Below are 19,143 nucleotides of genomic sequence, written 5' to 3'. Positions count from 1 at the left end.
AAAAGGAGTGCGGCAGATGAGCTGAGGGTTTTGACCCCGCATACCTCCAGGAACCTGCCTGGCCGGGCTATGCGTTTTGCCTCCACAGGCGCCAAAGCGCCCATTTGCCCACAGAGCCCTCGGGCAGCGCTGGGCAGACGAGCGGCACGGACCCTCCCTCCGCCGCGGCCCGGGGCCGGTGCGGGTCCCCCGGCCGGGCCGGAGCCCCGCGGGGAGCTGCCCCCGGCCCCCCGGCCGCGCCGCGCGCCCTCTGTGCCTCCGGCCCCACGCGGCTGTCACAAATACGAAAAAGAGGTGGGGAGGGGGCAGGATAAGCCCACTCGTGCTATGTCCTCGCGTTGCCGCACGCATATATAGGCGAGCCGCCGGCAGCGCGCGCCCCAGCAGCCGCTCCGCGCCCCTCCGTTAACTTTTCCGCCGGGCTCCGCGCCCGCCCTTCCCCCGAGGGACCGCCCGCGGGGGGGCTCACGACGGGAAACTTTCCGCCTGGCGGGGCCGGGGAGGGGGCTTCGTCCTTCCTTTAAGGGCCACGTCGCAGCCCCAGCCCCGGGCTCTCTCGGCCGTGCAGCGCCGCGCGGAGCGGGGGGCGGCGCGGCGGAGCCCCGCGCTCGTCCCCGGCGGCGGGCGCCGCTGCGGCCCGCCCCGCACGGGAGTGAAGGCGCCAGGCTCCGGCGGGCTCTGCTGCTGTTGCTGCCGCAGCCGCCGCAGCAGCAGGAGGAGGAGGATGGAGGCGGGCAAGGAGCTTCGGGCGGCCGCGGGGGAGAAGCCCGGCGAGCCCGAGCCGGCGGTGTCCTTCCAGGCCCGGCTGTGGAAGAACCTGCAGCTGGGGGGCAAGGGCCGGAGCGGCGGCGGCGGGCGGGCGGCAGCCGAGCGCCGCACTGCGGAGCCCCCCGCCCCGCCGCCGGCCAGCGGCAAGGGGGATCTACCGCCCGGCGCCAAGTGGAGCGGCTTCAAGCGGCGGAGGCAAGTGCTGGACCGCGTCTTCTCGTCCTCCCAGCCCAACCTCTGCTGCTCGGCCGCCGAGCCCCTGGAGCCGGGCGGCGAGTCCGGCTCCGCCCTGCGTCGCCTGCGGGAGCACCTGCTCCCCCAGGGCAAGGGGCCGCCGCCCGGCCGCCGCGAGGACCCCGCCGCCGGCCATGAGGGGGCCAAGGGCGGGAAGGAGGGGCGCCGGCCCGGGGCGCACCTGTCCCACCAGAAGAGCTCCTCGCTGCCCAGCACCGCCTGCCTGGAGCAGCTGCTGCAGGGCTCGCCCACCGCCGGCAGGAGGAAGGAGCAGCGGGCGGAGGACGGCGACAGCGGCGCGGTGAGTGTCGGCGCCCGCCGCCCCCCGCGGGGTTGCGCTAGCGGGCAGCGCTGGCGGCCCGGGGCGAGGCAGGGCGAGGCGGGAAGGTGGGCCTGGGGAAGGGAGGGGACGCGGGAGGGCGGCCGCTGGGGCAGGGGGCTGAGGTGACAGGACGGGCGGCGAGGCGGGAAGGCGGCCGGCGCCGGCCTCCGCCTCAGGGGGAGAGCCTCCCCGCGCCCCGCGGCGCTGCCCCGGCACAGCCGCCCCCGCCGCGCGGCTCGGCTCCCGGAGGCCGGTGGCGGCCTCCCCCCACCCGCGTCGTGACAGGCGGTGTGGCGGGGCCACGTCCGCGCCGAGCAGCGGGCGCGCTGCGCTGCGACGGGCGCCTCGTACTCGGCGCGGGGGCGACCTCCCGCAGGCCCCGCTGGTACAGCCCCTCCGGAGCTGGGGTGCCCCGAAGCCTGACGCTGCGGTTCGCGCCCCCTCGCCCTCGCGCCTTTCCCCAGAGCCGCCACCTTAGGTCACTGCGAGAGCCCCTCGGTGCTGGGCGGCTGCCGCGCGGCCTTTGCGCAGGTAGCCCCTGCTTTTTTCTTGCCTGGTTATCCAATTTTGAATTATTATTTCTTCCAGTGTCTGCGAACGACGACCACTAGGACAAATTTAATAGATGTTAGATAATTAATTGGCAGAACATACCAGGCACCGCCACATACCGCTGTCGATGCAGGCTGCTGAAACAGTCCTTCGTCCCTCGTTCTTGGGGGAAGGTGGTGGACAAAGCCATTGCTCTTCTCACTGGCAGTTTGGAGACGAAGTGGTGCAGTTAGTGTTGGTAGGGGCTGCCGAATCTTGGAATGGATTTCCTGTGAGAAAAGTGCAAAACATGTGAGTCATTTTGGAGTTTGTGTAACTCTAAGCAGTCATCCGCTTTTTGCAGGAGTAGTTGACTAATACGTATTATTATATATTGTCTTCTGTCATAATTAGGGAGAAATGAGTAACTGCAGTAAAAGGCATGCTGTCTGTTTGGTGTCAAGAAGCAGCTGTGTGAATATATTTGGGTTTTGCTAGGGCTACAGAGCCTGTGGTTGTGTCTAGCTGGGAGCAGTAGTGGTTCTGCGAGGACTTGCAAGCATCCCTTGAGGTCAGCAGGACTTTCCTGTTCCTCTGCAGAGTTCAACCCTCGTCTTTACAAACGCAGGACCTAGGCCTAACTTTACGTCTCAGTCCCACGTGACGAAGACTGTGCTGGCTTGAAGCTACTGGGGTTATCCCTTGCATAAGTCATATTTGTATATGTGTTAGGTTGTTGCTTCTTGATGTGGGATGATTTTGATAGGTGTGTACGAAGTCGGTGTTTCTCTTCAGGAGTCAGTCCCTTTCTCCCCTGACCCCTGGTTCGCAGAAATGTATTACACATTTTAAGTATTATTGTTTGGTATTACAGGGTATACTTCTGTTTTAAAGACTGCTACATCTAGCAATTAATAACTATGAAAATGTGGGGGGGGGTTTCAGTGCTGTTCTGCTGTTGTGTTCAGCAAAGAAACAGCACATTTATTTACAAAACAAGTCAGTTGTTACTTAGTTGTGAGGGCATTACTCTTGTTTTGAACAAGGTACAGTCATAACATTTGGAATGAACACTGCTCATCAACACAAAGCGGTACCCGAGCTTTCTAATACCTGTCTTTAATTAGCAGGATTATGGACAATTCCTCCAAGCAGTTTCTAGTATTAACTTGGGCTGTGCCTGCATACCAAACCTGCTGGTTTTGATATTAAATAAAGCTTGTTATGTCCCTTGCGTGTTGCTGGAGTTTGCAGAGCTGCTTGATCATGGTATTTGTTTTGGAGGGATGATTTGAAACAGCTGTTCTGCTGTTCCATAATCAGCAAATGCTCTGCTCCTCTCATCTCCAGAGGTATAACCTCACTTAGATTATCTGATTTCATTCACCAACTTCATTGAGCTGTGGGATAGCTGGGAGAATGAAACTCAGACTGTAAAGTGCTGTTGGGATGTCTTCATTTGTGTCAGGTACTCTTCAGTGGTCTGTTGCAGAGTAAGTACCTTCCACTGTGAGCGGCTGGGGTTTCCAGTTCAATATATTTCAGGAGTGAAGTCTTGCACACTTACATGCTGTACCCCCAGGTCAGTTAAATTCCTGGCCTAACTTCAGTCATGGCATTTACGCCCCTCTGAGGATTTGGGATTAGAAGTCTGGTAACACAAGTTCGGAATAACTTAACGTTTTTCAAATCCAAGTTTTGCTTGCAGCAGCACAGACTTTTAGAGGTGTCTGGATTTTTATTGACTGGCAGCCCTGTATGTGCAAAGGTCAGAAAAATTCTAGTAACTAACAGAATCAGAAAAATTAGATTAAATTATTTAAAAGTAAAACAATACTAAAACTACAACTTGCTTTAAAATGTGTTTAAGATTTGATTGAAGTACAGGGGCAAGCAAATGCTACTGCTTCTTTTGGATCAAGACTGTTGAATTTTTTAGCAAATATGTATGCAAAAAGACCTACTAGGTATTTTAAGGAAGATGATGGGGAAAAATAAAATCCCATGAGAAGTCAAATTTCTGGTGCTTTTAAGCTGAAATAATACTGTTGTCAGTTAAAAGGAGCCCAAGTTAGTGTGCTGGATGAGAAGATTTACAATGTAAGTTGCACTACTCAGTGTGGATTTAATCTTGGAATGTCCTCTTTGACATAGTCAAATCATGTAAAAATAATTTAACTAATTAAAATGCTGTATAGTGATACTGCACTGGATGTGAACAATCTAGCAGAGACCTAGTCTTCTCAGCATTGAATCATATTATCATATTGTTTGGGTTGGAAGGGACCTGTAAAGGTCATCTAGTCCAGGTACCCTCGAATAAAACTTCTGTTGCAGTGAATAGGGTTAGTATCTTGGTTTGAGTAAAGGTGAACACTCAGGAGTGGAGTCTTACGCAAAGAATAACCATGACATTTGGGCACCAAATACCAATCTAGTTCTCCGCTGAAGACTGAATACTTCTCAAAGCTGTTCTTGAATAGTTTTGGGGAGAGAAGGGCATCATAACTACTATAGCTGTTGGCAGGAAACTTAGGTTTCTTTTAAAGAGTAGCCAAAGTGTAAATATGGTTTATTAGGACAAAGAGATGAACACATGTGGAATTAAACGTCATCCTTCTTCCAACTTCCAAAGGCTATGTGGCAGGTTTGCTTGGCCAAGCCTTTCCTAGCCTAGACATGGCATCCAGTCACCTTCATATCGCTGAGAGATGCAGGACATGTGCCACACTCTTGAGGGAGAGAGCCAAGGGCGGTGGAAGTGTCTTGGAGTGTTTCATGGGCAGGGGGTGACAACAGCACTCCAGGGGTCCTGCTGCCCCACGGGACTTCCAGTGGCTGTGCCCCAAGTGCTACCGTGCCCCAAGGCAGTGCGGCAAGGGGTTTTCCACTTGTAATTTACATCTCCTTGCCAGCGGGAGCACTGCCTGTGCCAGCATGGCCTTTCTCCTGAATGTGAGATGTAGCTTTGCATGGAGAGCTTTACACCACTTGCAGTTTGTCATAATCATGTAGGGAAAACCAGGAGCGTGGAAATAGTACCGGTTCTTAAGATTTGCAGAAATAAAGAGCTTACAAGTGTTTAATCTTGATCAGAGAGCATGGGTGTGGGTGTATGTCATCTTGAATGAACAGTGGATGTGAAGAGTGCTCAGGCAGAGGGTTCCTGACCGAAGGGGTGTCCAGGCTGCAGTCTGGCTGCTGCAGTGGGAACTCTTGTGAGCTTGTTTCCCCAGTGGGCTTTCTTGCAAGATAATGGTTTGGTAGCAGCAAACTTTGTGACTTTTTAAAGTATGTCCAGATTGATGCATTAAGCTGAGAGAGTGGACAGGTTCTTAACTGCTTCCCTCCCTGTCTGTTTCCATTTTATTGGTTATGTGGGTAAATTGGAGATGTGGGAGGGCGATGGAGTTATTGCAGCAGGAGAAGGGGGGAAAGGCTAGGGCTGCCGCTCAACCTCTGGATGCATAACCATAGGAAATGAAGCTTCATTGGTTTTGCTGCACACAGAACTATTTTCTTAATTAGTAAGCATCCTTCAGACCTACATTTGTGGGTCTTCAGGGTCAAAGATTGGGTAATAGATAGTCTAGACTGTAACACAGCGTGATGCAGGAGAGAGATGAGACAACGAGAAAAACTAGAGATGTGTATCCACATAGAGGATCTCTCCCATTCTCTCAATAATGTGTAAGTATTGGTCAGTAAAGTTGGTGTGAGTGAGCTGTGTGGCATGTGAGAGGGATCTGCAGAAAAAAGGGGAGTGAGTGAGCCAAGTTGTATGAAGAGTGGTTGCACTTTCAGGGCAAGAAGCATGGTGTACTGAGATGCCTGGGAAGGAGAAAGGGAAGAGTAGTGACAAAACAGGAGCAGAGGCAGAGCTGTGAGGAAGCCTGAAGAAAAGAGAGGAGAATTTTGAATTTGCTGTGGAGGGGGATGCAGAGCCAGTGAAATCCTGACTGGCATACTGTGCACATTTTCCTGCCCATACCAGTATATATCTGTATCTGGCTTAGAGCCACTGCAGTCAGTGAAGCTGCACGAGGGAAAAAATTGGCTTGTTTGCTCTAATTGGCATATGTCAGAGGTTATGTTTCAGTAATTCATCCAGCCAATGAAGGCAAAAGAACAAAATAAAGACAAAAGAACAAAATAAAGACAAAAGAAGAGGCAGAAAATGTCAGTGGAAAGCTACACCAATAATGTCACCCAAGAGAATCTAATTGCTACTTCAGATCTCTAAGAAACTGCACTGGGAAAGGTGAAGGTGGTGAGGAAAATTGAACGCTTCTGACTGTCAAGGATTATGTTTTCCTGAGATGATGCCAGTACAAAACAAGATGGGTTGGAGACAGATAATTTGCACAGGTATTTGGAGCATGATTTGAGGGCAGCCAGTATTCTGACAATAAGAGGGCAAAACTTTAGGAAACGGGAGAAAGCTTGCTTTTGGGGATCTGGCCACTGACACATAGGGAATAAGTAGATGAGTAGATGTTTAGGCTGGGTCAGAAGAGCCTGGAGCTTGTTAACAGAAATTACAAAGAAATGGAATAGCAAACAGAAGTAAAGAGCTGTTGCTAACTTTAATTTCTTTTTAAGAAAGTTGCTGCAGTCTCTCAAGTTTGGTTGGTTCTCCAAGAGTTTCATTAGGCATCTGATTTTATCAAGGAATGTTCTACATTGCCCTGTCACGTCATGGTATTAATTTATGTTAAATAGTTTCTCTTTCAGCAGCTTGAGATGCATTAATCTGTTTCTTACGCTCTGTCAGCCTCTGACCAGTCTTGTCAACTTACAGTATGTTAATACAATGTGTGTATATTACTGACATGGAAATCAAGAGATGGCACAACAGAATTGTACTTAATTATATCTTGAATAACCTCTGCTTAATTAACTAAAGAATGTCTCCAGAGTTTTCAAAGTGAGCTGCATCATTTTTCGGAATTGGCCAGTTCACATTTATCATTGTGTGAAATACTTAGATATTTTCAAGTGAGCTAGTAGCAGCTGTTGATTTACTGTTTATCCATTACCTCATTTAAGCTTCACTTTCTCTCCCCCCCGCCCTGCCTTTACTGCTTATATGTAAAGGTGTTCATAGCAAAAGAATTGTACTGAGAATAATAGATGGTTGGTGGATAGGAGTTGCAGCAGTCTTTGCACCGAAGGAACAAAAAACCCGCTTATTTTCTACCAAGTGACTGCTGTAAAGTGATTAACTTTCAGTGTGTGGATTCTAGCTTGATTTCACAGAATCAGAGAATCACTAGGTTGGAAAGGACCTTCAAGATCATCAAGTCCAACCATCAATCCAGCGCCACCATGTTCCCTAAACCATGTCCTGAAGTTCCACATCCACATGTTTTTTGAACACTTCCAGAAATGGCGACTCCACCACCTCCCTGGGCAGCCTGTTCCAGTGCCTGACCACCCTCTCGGTGACTGCATCAAAACTCTGTTACTTTGGTGTACTTCATGTGTGTATTTCATAACGTACTAAACAGTGTTGAACTTTTTAAACGTAAAAAGACAAACACCTAAACATGGTTATAGCATTAAACTTTTTTCCAAGAAATTGTGAAAAATGTTCTTTCCCTTTTGTTGAAATGTTGGATGCAGAAAATTATTAGGCATACCAATAAGACTTATCATCAGTTACTATATTGCATCAAAGAGAAGTACTTTTAAGCGTTTTAAAAAATATGACTAAAACAGTTTTAAAACTGACAGTATGTCATTCAGCACCCAGCTCTGTAGGTAGTTCTAATTTAACTGTTTTGTCTTGTGATGTGGTGCTAACATTAACTATCATGTAAGCCCTGAAGCTGTTAAGTTTAAAAAAGAAATGTTTGCCTCTTTCCTTGTAAAAACAGGCAGATTGCCCCCAAACTTTATCTGTGGTAGACTTAATTTATCAAAACTACAGCTTTGATCACCTTTAGTTCAGTATGGAGTTTTGTTTTCTGTAGAGTTTGTGTTCTGCTCAGGGAAATTGCAATGTATGTTCTGTGTGTTTCTGTAATGGTGTACTGGTGACAAACCATAGCAAGCACAAAGAAAAATGATCCCTCTGGACTTGTAAGAATTGAAGTCTTGTGGGGTAGCTGATTAGTACCTTGCCAGCAAGCTGGAGGTTTCCTATTTCAAAGACTTAGAGCTGTGATAGACCATCACTGTTAAAAAAATCTAGTTTGGAAAGTTTCAAACTGCCTGTGAGAAGTGGGACTTGGGGGTAAAGCTATTGCAGCACTGGGGTATTTGTCAGTAAAGCCACCTTATTACTCACGTTTCATGTGAATGATTTTTTTGAGAAGAGGAAGCCTATGTCTCAGCAAATCAAATTATTAATAAGGATGGTGAGCAGCCTTCCTCTCCTTTGTGCTCTGCTTGGATACTGCTGATATGCTTTCCCATGTAGTTATTTGACCAAATAAAGTCTATAGCTTCAGACTATTGAGCAAATAACTTTTGTAGTTTCCAATTCTTAAAAGTTGCCAAGTGCTTAATTCCTTCCTTAAAGAGAAGGAATTAACTATATAAGTGACTGGAGGTGATTAAGTGTATATAAAAGCCCTAAAATAGATTACTTTTCTTAAACAGAACTTTTAGCGGTGGTAAACATGGAACAGTGGAATATAGGAGAAAGATTTTCTTGAAAGTTAGTGTTTAACACTGAGCTGAAAGATATGTAGCAAAGTAATGTGGAAAGGACTTGTCTTTTTGGTATTCCTTTTTGTATTTCCTATTTCGTTTGTAGGCTATATCTACCACTACAGGATAACAGTGCTGTAAGGTAAATAGATAATTTTTGTCTCTGTAGCAATACATCCAGCACTGTCTTGCTTGTGCTTTTCTGTAGCCAGTGGAGTTGACATAATTTTGCATTTGTCTGAGAAGAGGTTTGCAGTAAGTCATTAACAAAGCATATGATATTCTCCCTCCAAAAAAATCAGTTAATTTTTCAGGTGGGCAAATCCAGTAACTTGATTTGGAATTTAGCTATGGCCCATTGATAGAGCACGTGATGGGAAGGGCCGTGAGATACTTCTAGCCTTGTTGGTTTTGGTGGGTTGACCCTGGCTGGATGCCAGGTGCCCACCAAAGCCACTCTATGACTCCTGTCTTAACTATGTCATCCCAGAGGTGCTACCACCATCGCTGATGGCCTCGGCCTTGTCCTTGGCCTATGGTAGGTCTGTCTGGGAGCTGGCTGACATTGGCTCTATTGGACATGGGGGAAGCTTCTGGCAGCTTTTCACAGAAGCCACCCCTGCAGCCCATACCCTACCAAAACCTTGCCCACAAACCCAGTACATTGGTGCAAATGGTTAAGTTTAGGTTGGCATCTCAATGAGTAAATGGGGGAGACAGTAGCACTCTATATACCATGACCGGACATTGTATCAGCACTTTCAGAGTATTGTCCATTAAATCCTATTGCTTTGAAAGAAATGTGATTTTTCAACTTTAAAAAATTATGTGTAATATTTGTGTTAAAGTTTCTCTAATGGAGTAATGATTTGGGGAATCTATTTGTGTTGCTCTGCCATCAGATTTTTCGGTGGATAGTCATGAGTTTCCAGTCATTAGCACTGATAGCAATCTGGAAATTACTTGGCATTTTATCCTTAAAAATGAGGATTTGTGTTTAGAGCATACTTTTTCCCGTTAAACCCAGTTCTTGCTCTGAGGCATTTGAGACAGCATCCCTGATGCTTAAAATAAAACGTTTGGCTGTTGTTGGATGTTGTGTGGTGTTCGTGTTTTACATGTTCCCACTTAAGCAGGGAAAGCCTTTAACTGCTACGTTGGGTAGCAGGTACTGTGACTAGGTACCAAGCAATGGCTGCTGAATTCTTCATCAGTTAATTTTTCCTTGTGGACCCATATCTTGTACGCCAGAAGAAATGGGCATACACTACAGGAAGGTTGGAGATTATGTGTAAACACTACCATGGGAAGATCCTGTCCCAATGTTTCATGTCCCTAGTGAAGTTTTTCTGACCTGAATACGCTGGTTAAAAGAGCATGATGACAGGTTGTTTTGTCTGGTAACTCTAAATGCAATGCAAATCCTGTTTGATAGTCATAAAATGGGGAATAAAAGATGGAATTCTTGACTTTATTATTCTTTGGGATTATGTAATTGCAAGGCTGAAAATTTGTTGTTTCCCACTAAGTGGAGAAATTCTGGAATAGACGACTGATGTTTTAACCATTTCTTGTCAAAGGGATTTGATCAACTTAACCTTTTTCTGACACTTCCCCCCAACTCCTGCTTTATTGAGATAAATGTTATTTTTTTACTGATCTTATGTACATAAATAGTTCGCATCTCCAGGACTGTTGCTTTACTTTTTTTCTTATTTTTTTTTCCCCCTGTTCCCCCAGAAATGGAGCAGACCAAAAATCTGTGTTTATTCTGATGATGTGTGTTTTCACAAGTGAAATGTATGCCATGAGTATTGGACAACGTTGAGACCAGGTAATAGAACAGCAGAGAGCTTTTGCTGCCAGTAGGAAACTTCGACTACTGGGACAGATTTTATTGAGTTATCAAAATGTTGAAGTATCTGCAACAGTTTCTTTGAACTGTCTCCTCATTTTCATATTGGGAAGTGCGAACCTCTGTGAGCAGCGTATTTTCCTTCCTTCAGCCTGTATTCTCTCTCATTCTTAGCTGTTTACTACTCTTTTAGCTCTTTTTTACGTTATTTTTTAAAGCAAACAATTCCTGTTTTTCCCACTTTTGCATTACCTCCTTCATACTAAGATCACAAGTTGCTGCAAAAAATCCAGAGGCAACAGCAATGCATACTTCTGAATGAAATACTGTATTTCAAACTTTGCTCAAGTATGTGTAAATCTAATTCTTTATAGCTTTGTAATTTTTCTCTAGCTTCCCTTGGGTTATTTGAAAGGGGAGGGAAGAAGTAAATTTCTTTCCAGCAAAACAAAGCCAGTTTAGATATTGTTTAACTACTCTTTTTAACAACTGGCACTGTTGAGCTGCTCTATAAAACTCAGTATCAAAACATTTTTTGAAATGCTGCAGTGTTCAAACTTTTGCTCTCCTCCCTCCATCCTATTCTGGGGAAGTTCTGCAACTGTTTCTCAAGAAAATCATATTCGAGAATGAGTCATGAAATGTGATACCAGGCAGATCAGATGTTTTTTCGGAGAAAGGATGAGTGCTATTTACATAAGGAAGTTGGCTTTAGTCTGAACGCCAGGTGTGCTGTGGGTAGGATGCCACTTGGTTTTGATGTATTTGATCTGGCGGCATTCAGTTTACTGTCTCTGCTGTGCTACTAATCAGGTGATCATGTTAGGCAAAGATGATGACTTGCAAACATTTGACATCAAGCTAAAATTTATGTGCCTCACAGATTCTTTGTGCAGGATACCCAATTAAGCCATTCAGTACGTTGCAGTTAATGAGTACCCTTACCAGTTTCTCACCTTGTGTGAACCATTCTGTTTCATATCTCTCGTGTAAGAGATGCACATACCCATGAGACAATTGTTTGCTGCTTCTCCTGTGTGTTATTCAATCAGTGGCTAGACTGCCTTGTAGCTAGTGATAAATATTTTATGGAGTTAAGTTTTAGACAAATACCAAAATCTTTATTGTAGTGTCAGAGGGGCAAGAACCCAGACACTTTTCTGTTGCTTGTTTGGTTAAGGTGGCTTATGCTGCGGTTCATGTAATTATACAAGGAGAACTATAGCTAAAGCTTTTGTTGGTAACTGTGAGCCAAGTTATGCTTCCAAGCCTTTTCTACCCAGTTCTGGAGCCTTGAACAAAGCACACGGCAGAGGTCACTGCCTGAAATGTACTGTCAGTCTGTGCTGGTTTGTTGGGTCTGGCTCAGACCCAATGCGTGGGAAAGAAGTTGAGACCTTTTCCAGAAACTAATTCTTGTTGAGCTTGGACAGGACTTCATTTTCAGCTGTGGTGAAGCTCCTGTTCGCTGTCCAAAGAATGTAACTACCTTCCAGGAACTCTTAGATTCTTTTTTTATTCCCAAAGCTAGAAAATTCTACCTATTCATTTAAGCGTTGACTCAAAAAGATGTAGCTGATTCTAGCTGGCAAATGACTCTACATTGTTGGAGAAAGGGGACAAAACTTTTCCCAGCAGGACAAAGCAAGTGCTTCCTACTGTCGTATTTGCTGGTTGAAGAATGATTATCAAATGAAACTTCATGCACAGCAGAGAGAGTCTGAAGTTCTAGAAGGCTTGATGTAAAGTAGAAAGAATTATCCAACTCTGTTAATTGAAGGTAAGAAAGGACATTTTAAGGACATCCTTACTCTTGCAATTAAAGGCTTATTGCCCTCTTTGCACAGACTTTTTATATTCTGTTAGTTTTAATAACTCTATTTTTAAATCTTGAACATTATTGGTATTTTGATGTTCTACATTACTGTAGTCACTATAGTACTAATGTGAAAACTGTTTTATGCCAGAAGAACTGGCTTTTGAAATTTGGTTTTCTACTACATTTTAATGAAAATAACAGTAATACCATGTGGGAATCAGCTGGAGGCCAGGAAATGTGAAGGGATAAATGCATTTTCATAATGTGACCCTTGTGGGATACATAAAAAAGCCTCAGAGTAACAGGAATTGGGAATTTTAATCTTTATCATGTTTGAGATTTATATCTAAGATTCGGCTAATAAATTTAGTTCAATATGCAGGATAACAGTTAATCTTCTCATGCAATTTATGTGCTAAGATTTATGTTACAGTGTTTTCCGTGAATTAGTGCAGAATAACAATAGAAACAGTCTAATCATATTGACATGTTGGAGATGTGCATTTCTGAGATATTCTACAGAATGAAGGGGGTTTTCTTTTGAAGTTGTATCTATATAGTTCAGTGGAGGGGACTTAGGGGGTTTGGTTTTGGGCTTTGGTGGGTTTTTTTTCCCTGTTACAGCAGTCAGATGCTTTGATTGCCTGGCTTTCAGACTAGAAACATATGGTGGATGGCTCTGTGATTCTGTGTGGGGAAGACACACTGGGTGTGAGGCTGTAGCAGTATTTGGTTGTATAGCATGTTGCGTATAGGATTCCAGATGATATGTTAGGTATAGTGACTTAGAAAGGTTTGTTTTGATACGCTGAAAATGGGTTCCTTAGCTTTAGAAAGTTGACGTGTATCAGTCATCTAATTCTGGAATTTCTGTATTTCATGGGTCTCTTACAGAGCTAGTGTTATTTAGTCACCTAATGCAGAAGAACTGAGCAACTTCCCTGTTTACAGATACCTCCTTATGTTAACCAAGACCTGAAAAATGAAATAGGAATAATCCTAAAAATTCTGTTGTGGTAAAAAAAGATATGTTTGTAGTATCATGAATTATACTCCTTTCTGCTTTTCCCAGTAGACCCCTTTTAGCACTCTGTCAACATGCAAAGTACTGCCTTATTTTGCTTATGGATTCTTGCTACTTTTACTTTCTAATTTTCCTGAAAACTTGGGAATTTTGAGAAAATTCTCTTCCTTATCCGTGAGTATAAAGTCTTGGAAAAAATTGTCTCTTAAAATAACAGATACACACAAATGGAGCTTTTCAAGGACACTCAAGGTTCCCCTGTGCCCCCCAAAGGTGATATGTTGAAGGACAGCATGTATCACAAGCCTTGTTAAATAATTTCAAATGTTTAGGAGCCAAATATTAACCTCAGCTCTACAGTTTTCTGCTCTTTCTGCTGGTGTTCTGTCACGCTGTTCCTCCAGAAAAACGTTAACTTCAGGCCTATTTGTAGCAATGTTTTGAATAGTACAAGCTGTAGTTAGTCATGTATTGCCAGAAGCCTCTGTCAGTTGCAGAATTGCAGGCTAATATTGAGTTTACTTCATCTTTCTAGCTGGTGTTTTTAAATATGCATATCTTGGTGTTGAAGACCTGCCATAATCTAGATAAACCATTTACTAACAAAAACAAAGTAAAAGCATAAAAAAGCACGCTTTACATTTATTCCTGCTTTTTTTTTGCTTAAACTTCTGTTCTGCTGTAATGGTGATCACAAATTACAAAACTCAGTTGGTGGTTACATATTATTTTTTAGAAAAGAAACATCAGCACCGCCACTGAAGGGTTTATTGGCCAGTTACCATATTATGTGATCTGTACACAGATACCAACTTCTGTCAAAATCTTGGTGTCAGTTGCTTTGGTTATAGAAGGAGAAGCAGCTGCTTATAGTACGTAAGAATATTCCTAGTTTTACAAATGATTGAAAATATCTAGAAGAGAAGGAAGAACTTGTATTCATCCTTGCATCCGACAGCACTTATCTGGGAGCAGGCACTGAAAGCAGTACAGGCGCAGTGGTCCTGCACTCACCAGGAGGACGTTCCAGGGCCTTTTAGCCACACGTCTCCAGCACCTCTCTCCTGCTGTGATGTCTCTTCTCAGAGCTAGCTCTGGGTGTTTGTGGGGCTCTTGGGTGTGTGCAGAAACCTAAGGATTCAGCTGTATGTGAGTGAAGAGGTGAGGAGAGCAAGGAGGAGAGAGATCACCCGTGATGCGCAGCCAAGATGCTGTGCACCGTACTTTGTTCACTTTTGGTGTAGTAAGTGATGCAAAAGAAGAAAAAGTGTTGACATCACTTAGCTGCAGTAAAGTATGAGTAGTTGTCTTTCTAAGCACAGAGATCTTGACATATTTATTTTCTTGACAAATGCAGTGGAGAATCCATACCAACGTTTTGAGAGTTACTGTTTGGAGAGGTCATGACACCCAGGAGAAATGGGTTCTAGACAATGCACAAAGCATTCTTAAATGGAGTAGTTATTCAAGACCAAGCTGCTCAGAATCTTCGCAATTCCGTTTCTAAGGAAAAGGGTACCAGTCAGTTGCTTGCTCTGTCACTCTGTCCTTTTTTAGCAAAGAAGAATAACTTCATTCTATTGATTTATTCTGATATGACTGGTGTGATGTGCGTTACTTTTACTGCTGTTGAGATAGTCAATGAGCACGGTAGACGGAAGAAGAGATGGGGTAGTAAAAGTGGGATTATAAGTACCATTTTTAGGATGCAAAGGGAGATGGCCAGTCATGGGCAGGTGCTTTTGTCTGTGAGACTGCTGTCAGCTGTTGCTGGGAAATTTGTTTGAGCAAAACAAGTTTGATTTGGTTTCAGAGTTAGGCAGAAACAGTGTGCATGTGTGTGCATGGATGCCTGGGAGAGGGAGGGAAGTAGGTGGAGGGGAACACACAGGGAAGATGAGCAGAAACCTTTGTGTTATACAGAAGTCCCTTCTGCACCACTCTTTCATCTCCACACGTCTTCATCGATGTGATAATTTCTGTACTAATGGTTTATGTGCTAAGCAGAGGCAAAATAAAGTCCCCAGAGATCTACGTAGTGAATTCCAGCAGTTCTTCTGGTAACTTATTTCCTGGTCTCTTAATTCAAAGTTCTGAATGGAATGGGGTCCTTCACTGCCCCAGCTGGTATCATCATCAGTGTTTAATCCTTTTTTGTAATGGGCTTATTCTGGATCATTTATTTCAAATTTTGTTATCATCTTAATAGTTTTGCAATGATAATGCAGTACTTTAAAGCATCAGTAGCTCTTCAGTTTTTCTGTCTTATTTATGTAACACTCTTATTAATGGTTAGTGTTACAGGTTATGGGTTTCCGTATGTGCCCTGCAATTTAGTCGCTTGGTAAGGCAGATCCGTAGGTCTCAATCATTAAAACAGTGCAGACTTCTGCTGCACAAGGGTGTGATGACAGATGGCATAGTGATGCTGGATGGCAGAAGGGTTGCACTAGCGTGTCACTGTCACATTATTTGGGTACAGCCTTCAGAAGCTACTGGTCTGTTTCTTTTCACTGCCCAGAATCTGCAGACATGTTGTCTTTTGGAAGGCACTTGGAAAAGGAGACAGGAGAGGTTTTCTATCATTTCAACTTTCTAGGGCATGCTCGCTGAGGTAGTCATTTGTTTTTTATGAATTCATTGGGGAACGGAGTGGTTTTCAGCTATATATAGTGCATGATGAAGTCAATATTTCAGCACTTTGAGGTTTGGCAGAAGAAAGGATTGACATTTCTTATTGACTGAATTTGTTAGGAGCAGGGCAGAACTAGAACCCATGGGTTTATTTTTAAAATACGGAAAGGTTTATTATCATGTTCCTGAAATCTTTGTTGTCGGGCATAAGATTGAGGTATTAGAGACTTACAGAGTAAAAATATTTGACGTTATCCTTGTTTTCAGTACTGAAATTGAAGAGTGAGATCTGAGAAGGCATCAATATGAACATGTTTTTTTTTAACAAATTGTGCTGAAAAGTGAGTTATTTATGACTAGTACCTATAAAAATTTGAAGTTTTGTATATTGTCTTCTATCTGAAGTATTTGATATTTAGGGAAAAGCTTACCTATCTTGTGAAAAGTGCACAAAATATTTGTCTTGTGCTGTATATGTTTATATCCTGTACACTCCTTGTCAACTGGTGATGTCCCTCTTTAAAAGTAGCAATAGTTATTACAGGGCTAGAGTATATACTTGCAAAAAATCCAGCATTGCTACTTAACTCTCATTAGCCAGGTATACTTACTGTGGTCAATGTGTTGCTCATTGTCTAGGTTATTGCATGTGAATTATATATTATGTCATATAATTTAATGGAAATAATCATGTCTGTCTTCACTGCACTGCATTGATGGGAACCTATAGTTCTATTTCATAGTTGATCTTCAAACTTTCAAAAATTCCCTGGTATCCAGTGACAGGATGGGTGGGAATGGTTCAAAGATGCATGAAGGGAGGTTTAGGCTGGACATTATGAAACATTTCTTTACGGATAGGGTGGCCAAACACTGGAACAGGTTTCCTAGAGAGGTAGTCAATGCCCCAAACCTGTCAGTGTTTTAAGAGGAATTTGGACAATGCCCTTAGTAATATGCTTTAACTTTTGGTCTTTAATTGCATGCTTTAGCTTTTAATTTTAATTTCTGGTCATCCCTGAAGTGGTCAGGCATTTGGACTAGGTGATTGTTCCAGGTCCCTTCCAACTGAACTAGTCTATTTATTTCTATTCTTATTCTCTTCCTATTCTAAATTTGATTTTTTAAAAATGGGAAAAATTGCAAAAACGGTTATGATAATAACAAGCAAAATAGCTCTGTTCCAGTTGTTCAGCAAGATTAGAGGCTTCTGGTGTTCGCTCTATTTGTTTACCAGAAAAAGAAGCATTTTAATAAAGTTCTTCTCTTAGCCTGTCAGAGGAGTTGCTTTCCAAAATAGAGCTAAATGTCAACTGAGTTGCAATTCTCAATCCACTGTGTTTTAGTTTGCTTAGACAAACAGAAAACCAATGTAATTTCTACTGCTTGGGAATCTACTGTTGTAACGCATGGGAGAACAATAAACTAGCTTTATTTATTTATTTAATATGAGAAAGGGCCAACCTGCTGGAAGTAACATGTTTTATTGTGCTGCCTGATTGCCTATAATGGAAAAAATGCCTTGAGCCCTAAAATACATTAAAGTGTTATTTTTTTTTCAAAATGACACTGTAGCTTCCAAAAAAATAATTGAGCAAAGTTACACACTTCAGGTTTTTTTTATCATGCATCAGTTCATCAGCAGTGTCTAGATGAAGTGATTACAAAAAATAAAAGACAAGATTATGACTGGACTAGCCATTATAACAGTAAGCAGGAAGAGAAATCTTCTGTGCTTCTTTATGGCAGATGTCTAACACTGTTTTCTGCAGTTCAGCTGTAATGACTGTAAAGGCTGGCCAGTTAGACTACTTTCCTAGTAACTCAAAACTAGATTCTGCATCACCTGAATCATCAGTGCCCAGATACAATGTCTGTTTATAATTGGTAAATGTTAAAAAACAGACAGAAAATCAGCCCTCTCTCTCTTCCTGGCCTTGCTCGATCCCAACAGCTTTCCCTGGTTTTGGAGGTTTGGCTTTTATACCAACAGGAGGCAAGAATTTTTTTTTTGTGATCCAGAATGACTGTATTCACCTGTCTGTTTGTTTTTATATTTAAAATATTTCTGTTTTAGAGGTTGACTTCTCTTGACAAGACTGTTACATTTGTCTTTGTTGTATTGGTATCAGTTTAAAAATAGCCATGTGTGTTGATCTGTGCTGATCTGGTAGTATTTTTCTTAAATATTCCTCTGAGAGTCCTCAGAGTCCTTAAAATGCCAAGAGGAAAAAAATCAGGCACGTAATAAACTGGCCTAGGAATAAGCTACTCTCCAAGTGAAGCAGCTTTCCTGCCCACAGAGGAGCTTTCCAGTACAATTACTTTCAAAACATGAAACATACTTGCTGAATGACCTAGTAATGGCAGCATGAGATTAATGTGCCTTGCTTTTAAGTATGACGTTGAACTGTGGTTTGGGAAAAATCTTTGTGCTTCCTGATGTATATGATTTGAATGGTGATAATGCACCTGTTTTGTCAAGAATAACTAGCATGTATTTTCTCACTGGTTCATTTATGGGAGAGAAATTTTCTTATAATTGGTATTTTAGTCTCTTAGCAGATCAATAAATCTGATTAAAAATCTTTTATCAGAAGTGCATCAAATTTTTATTTTAAAATTCAAACTGAAATAATAAATTTTTGTGTTACTACCTAGGGATGGTAAGGTAGAGACATATAGGGAAATGGAAGGTTTTGTCCACAAAAGTTTAAGGTGAGATGTAATATCATAAAATGTGATAGCAGTCACAAGCAACCAGCAGAGAAGGACAGTGAGACAGTTAAAAGCGGAAGAATAAACAACCATCAGCTACTCTGTTCAGTAATTGCTGTTTCTAAGGAAGCTACTTAGAAACTGACATATGTGATATCTTATGTAAAACTGTGATTAATTTGTTTCCTTGCCTGTCAGTGAAATATGCTATATGGAAAATATGCCAGACTTCCCCTTCAGGATGCGAAAGATACTGCTAAGATAATGATGAACTTTTTGATAAAGTAAGGAAAACTGTATTTTAATTTGAAGGAAAGCTGGCTTTTCTCCCCAGGGTGTTTGTTTTTCAAAGCTGGACCATGTAAAAAGGGAGCTTCAACCAGTGTAGTGCTGGATCCGTCACTGGGATTGGGATATACTTGTATCCCAAGTGTAATGTACTCCGTTAAACTTTCCCATCTGCCTGCAGGTTCTGGATGCCTTCTGTAGGATTCATTTTGTGCCAGCAGGGTGAGTTAATTGACTTGAGATGCTGGAAGATTAATCCGTTTCACTTAGTGGTCACAAAATTGCTTGATCTA

The 19,143-nt window shown here is 43.1% G+C and overlaps 1 protein-coding gene across 1 annotated transcript in view; it reads left to right on the top strand.

The window, feature by feature from the left end:
- Positions 1-585: 585 nt before the first annotated feature.
- The window catches only part of MCTP1 (multiple C2 and transmembrane domain containing 1), a gene marked incomplete at its 3' end in the record, with an annotated part of 282,449 nt that continues 263,891 nt past the window's right edge, over positions 586-19,143 (top strand). Inside the window, exon 1 of the mRNA XM_082012858.1 lies at positions 586-1,303. Coding sequence (XP_081868984.1) covers positions 725-1,303 — 579 coding nt within the window. The 5' untranslated portion in view covers positions 586-724. The remainder of the gene's footprint in view (positions 1,304-19,143) is intronic.

This window comes from Phaethon aethereus (assembly GCF_964289735.1).
Source record: "Phaethon aethereus genome assembly, chromosome: Z".
NCBI classification, from domain to species: Eukaryota; Metazoa; Chordata; class Aves; order Phaethontiformes; family Phaethontidae; genus Phaethon; species Phaethon aethereus.
The sequence above is the reverse complement of the archived record's forward strand: the minus strand, read 5'-3'. Positions and strand labels throughout refer to the sequence as shown.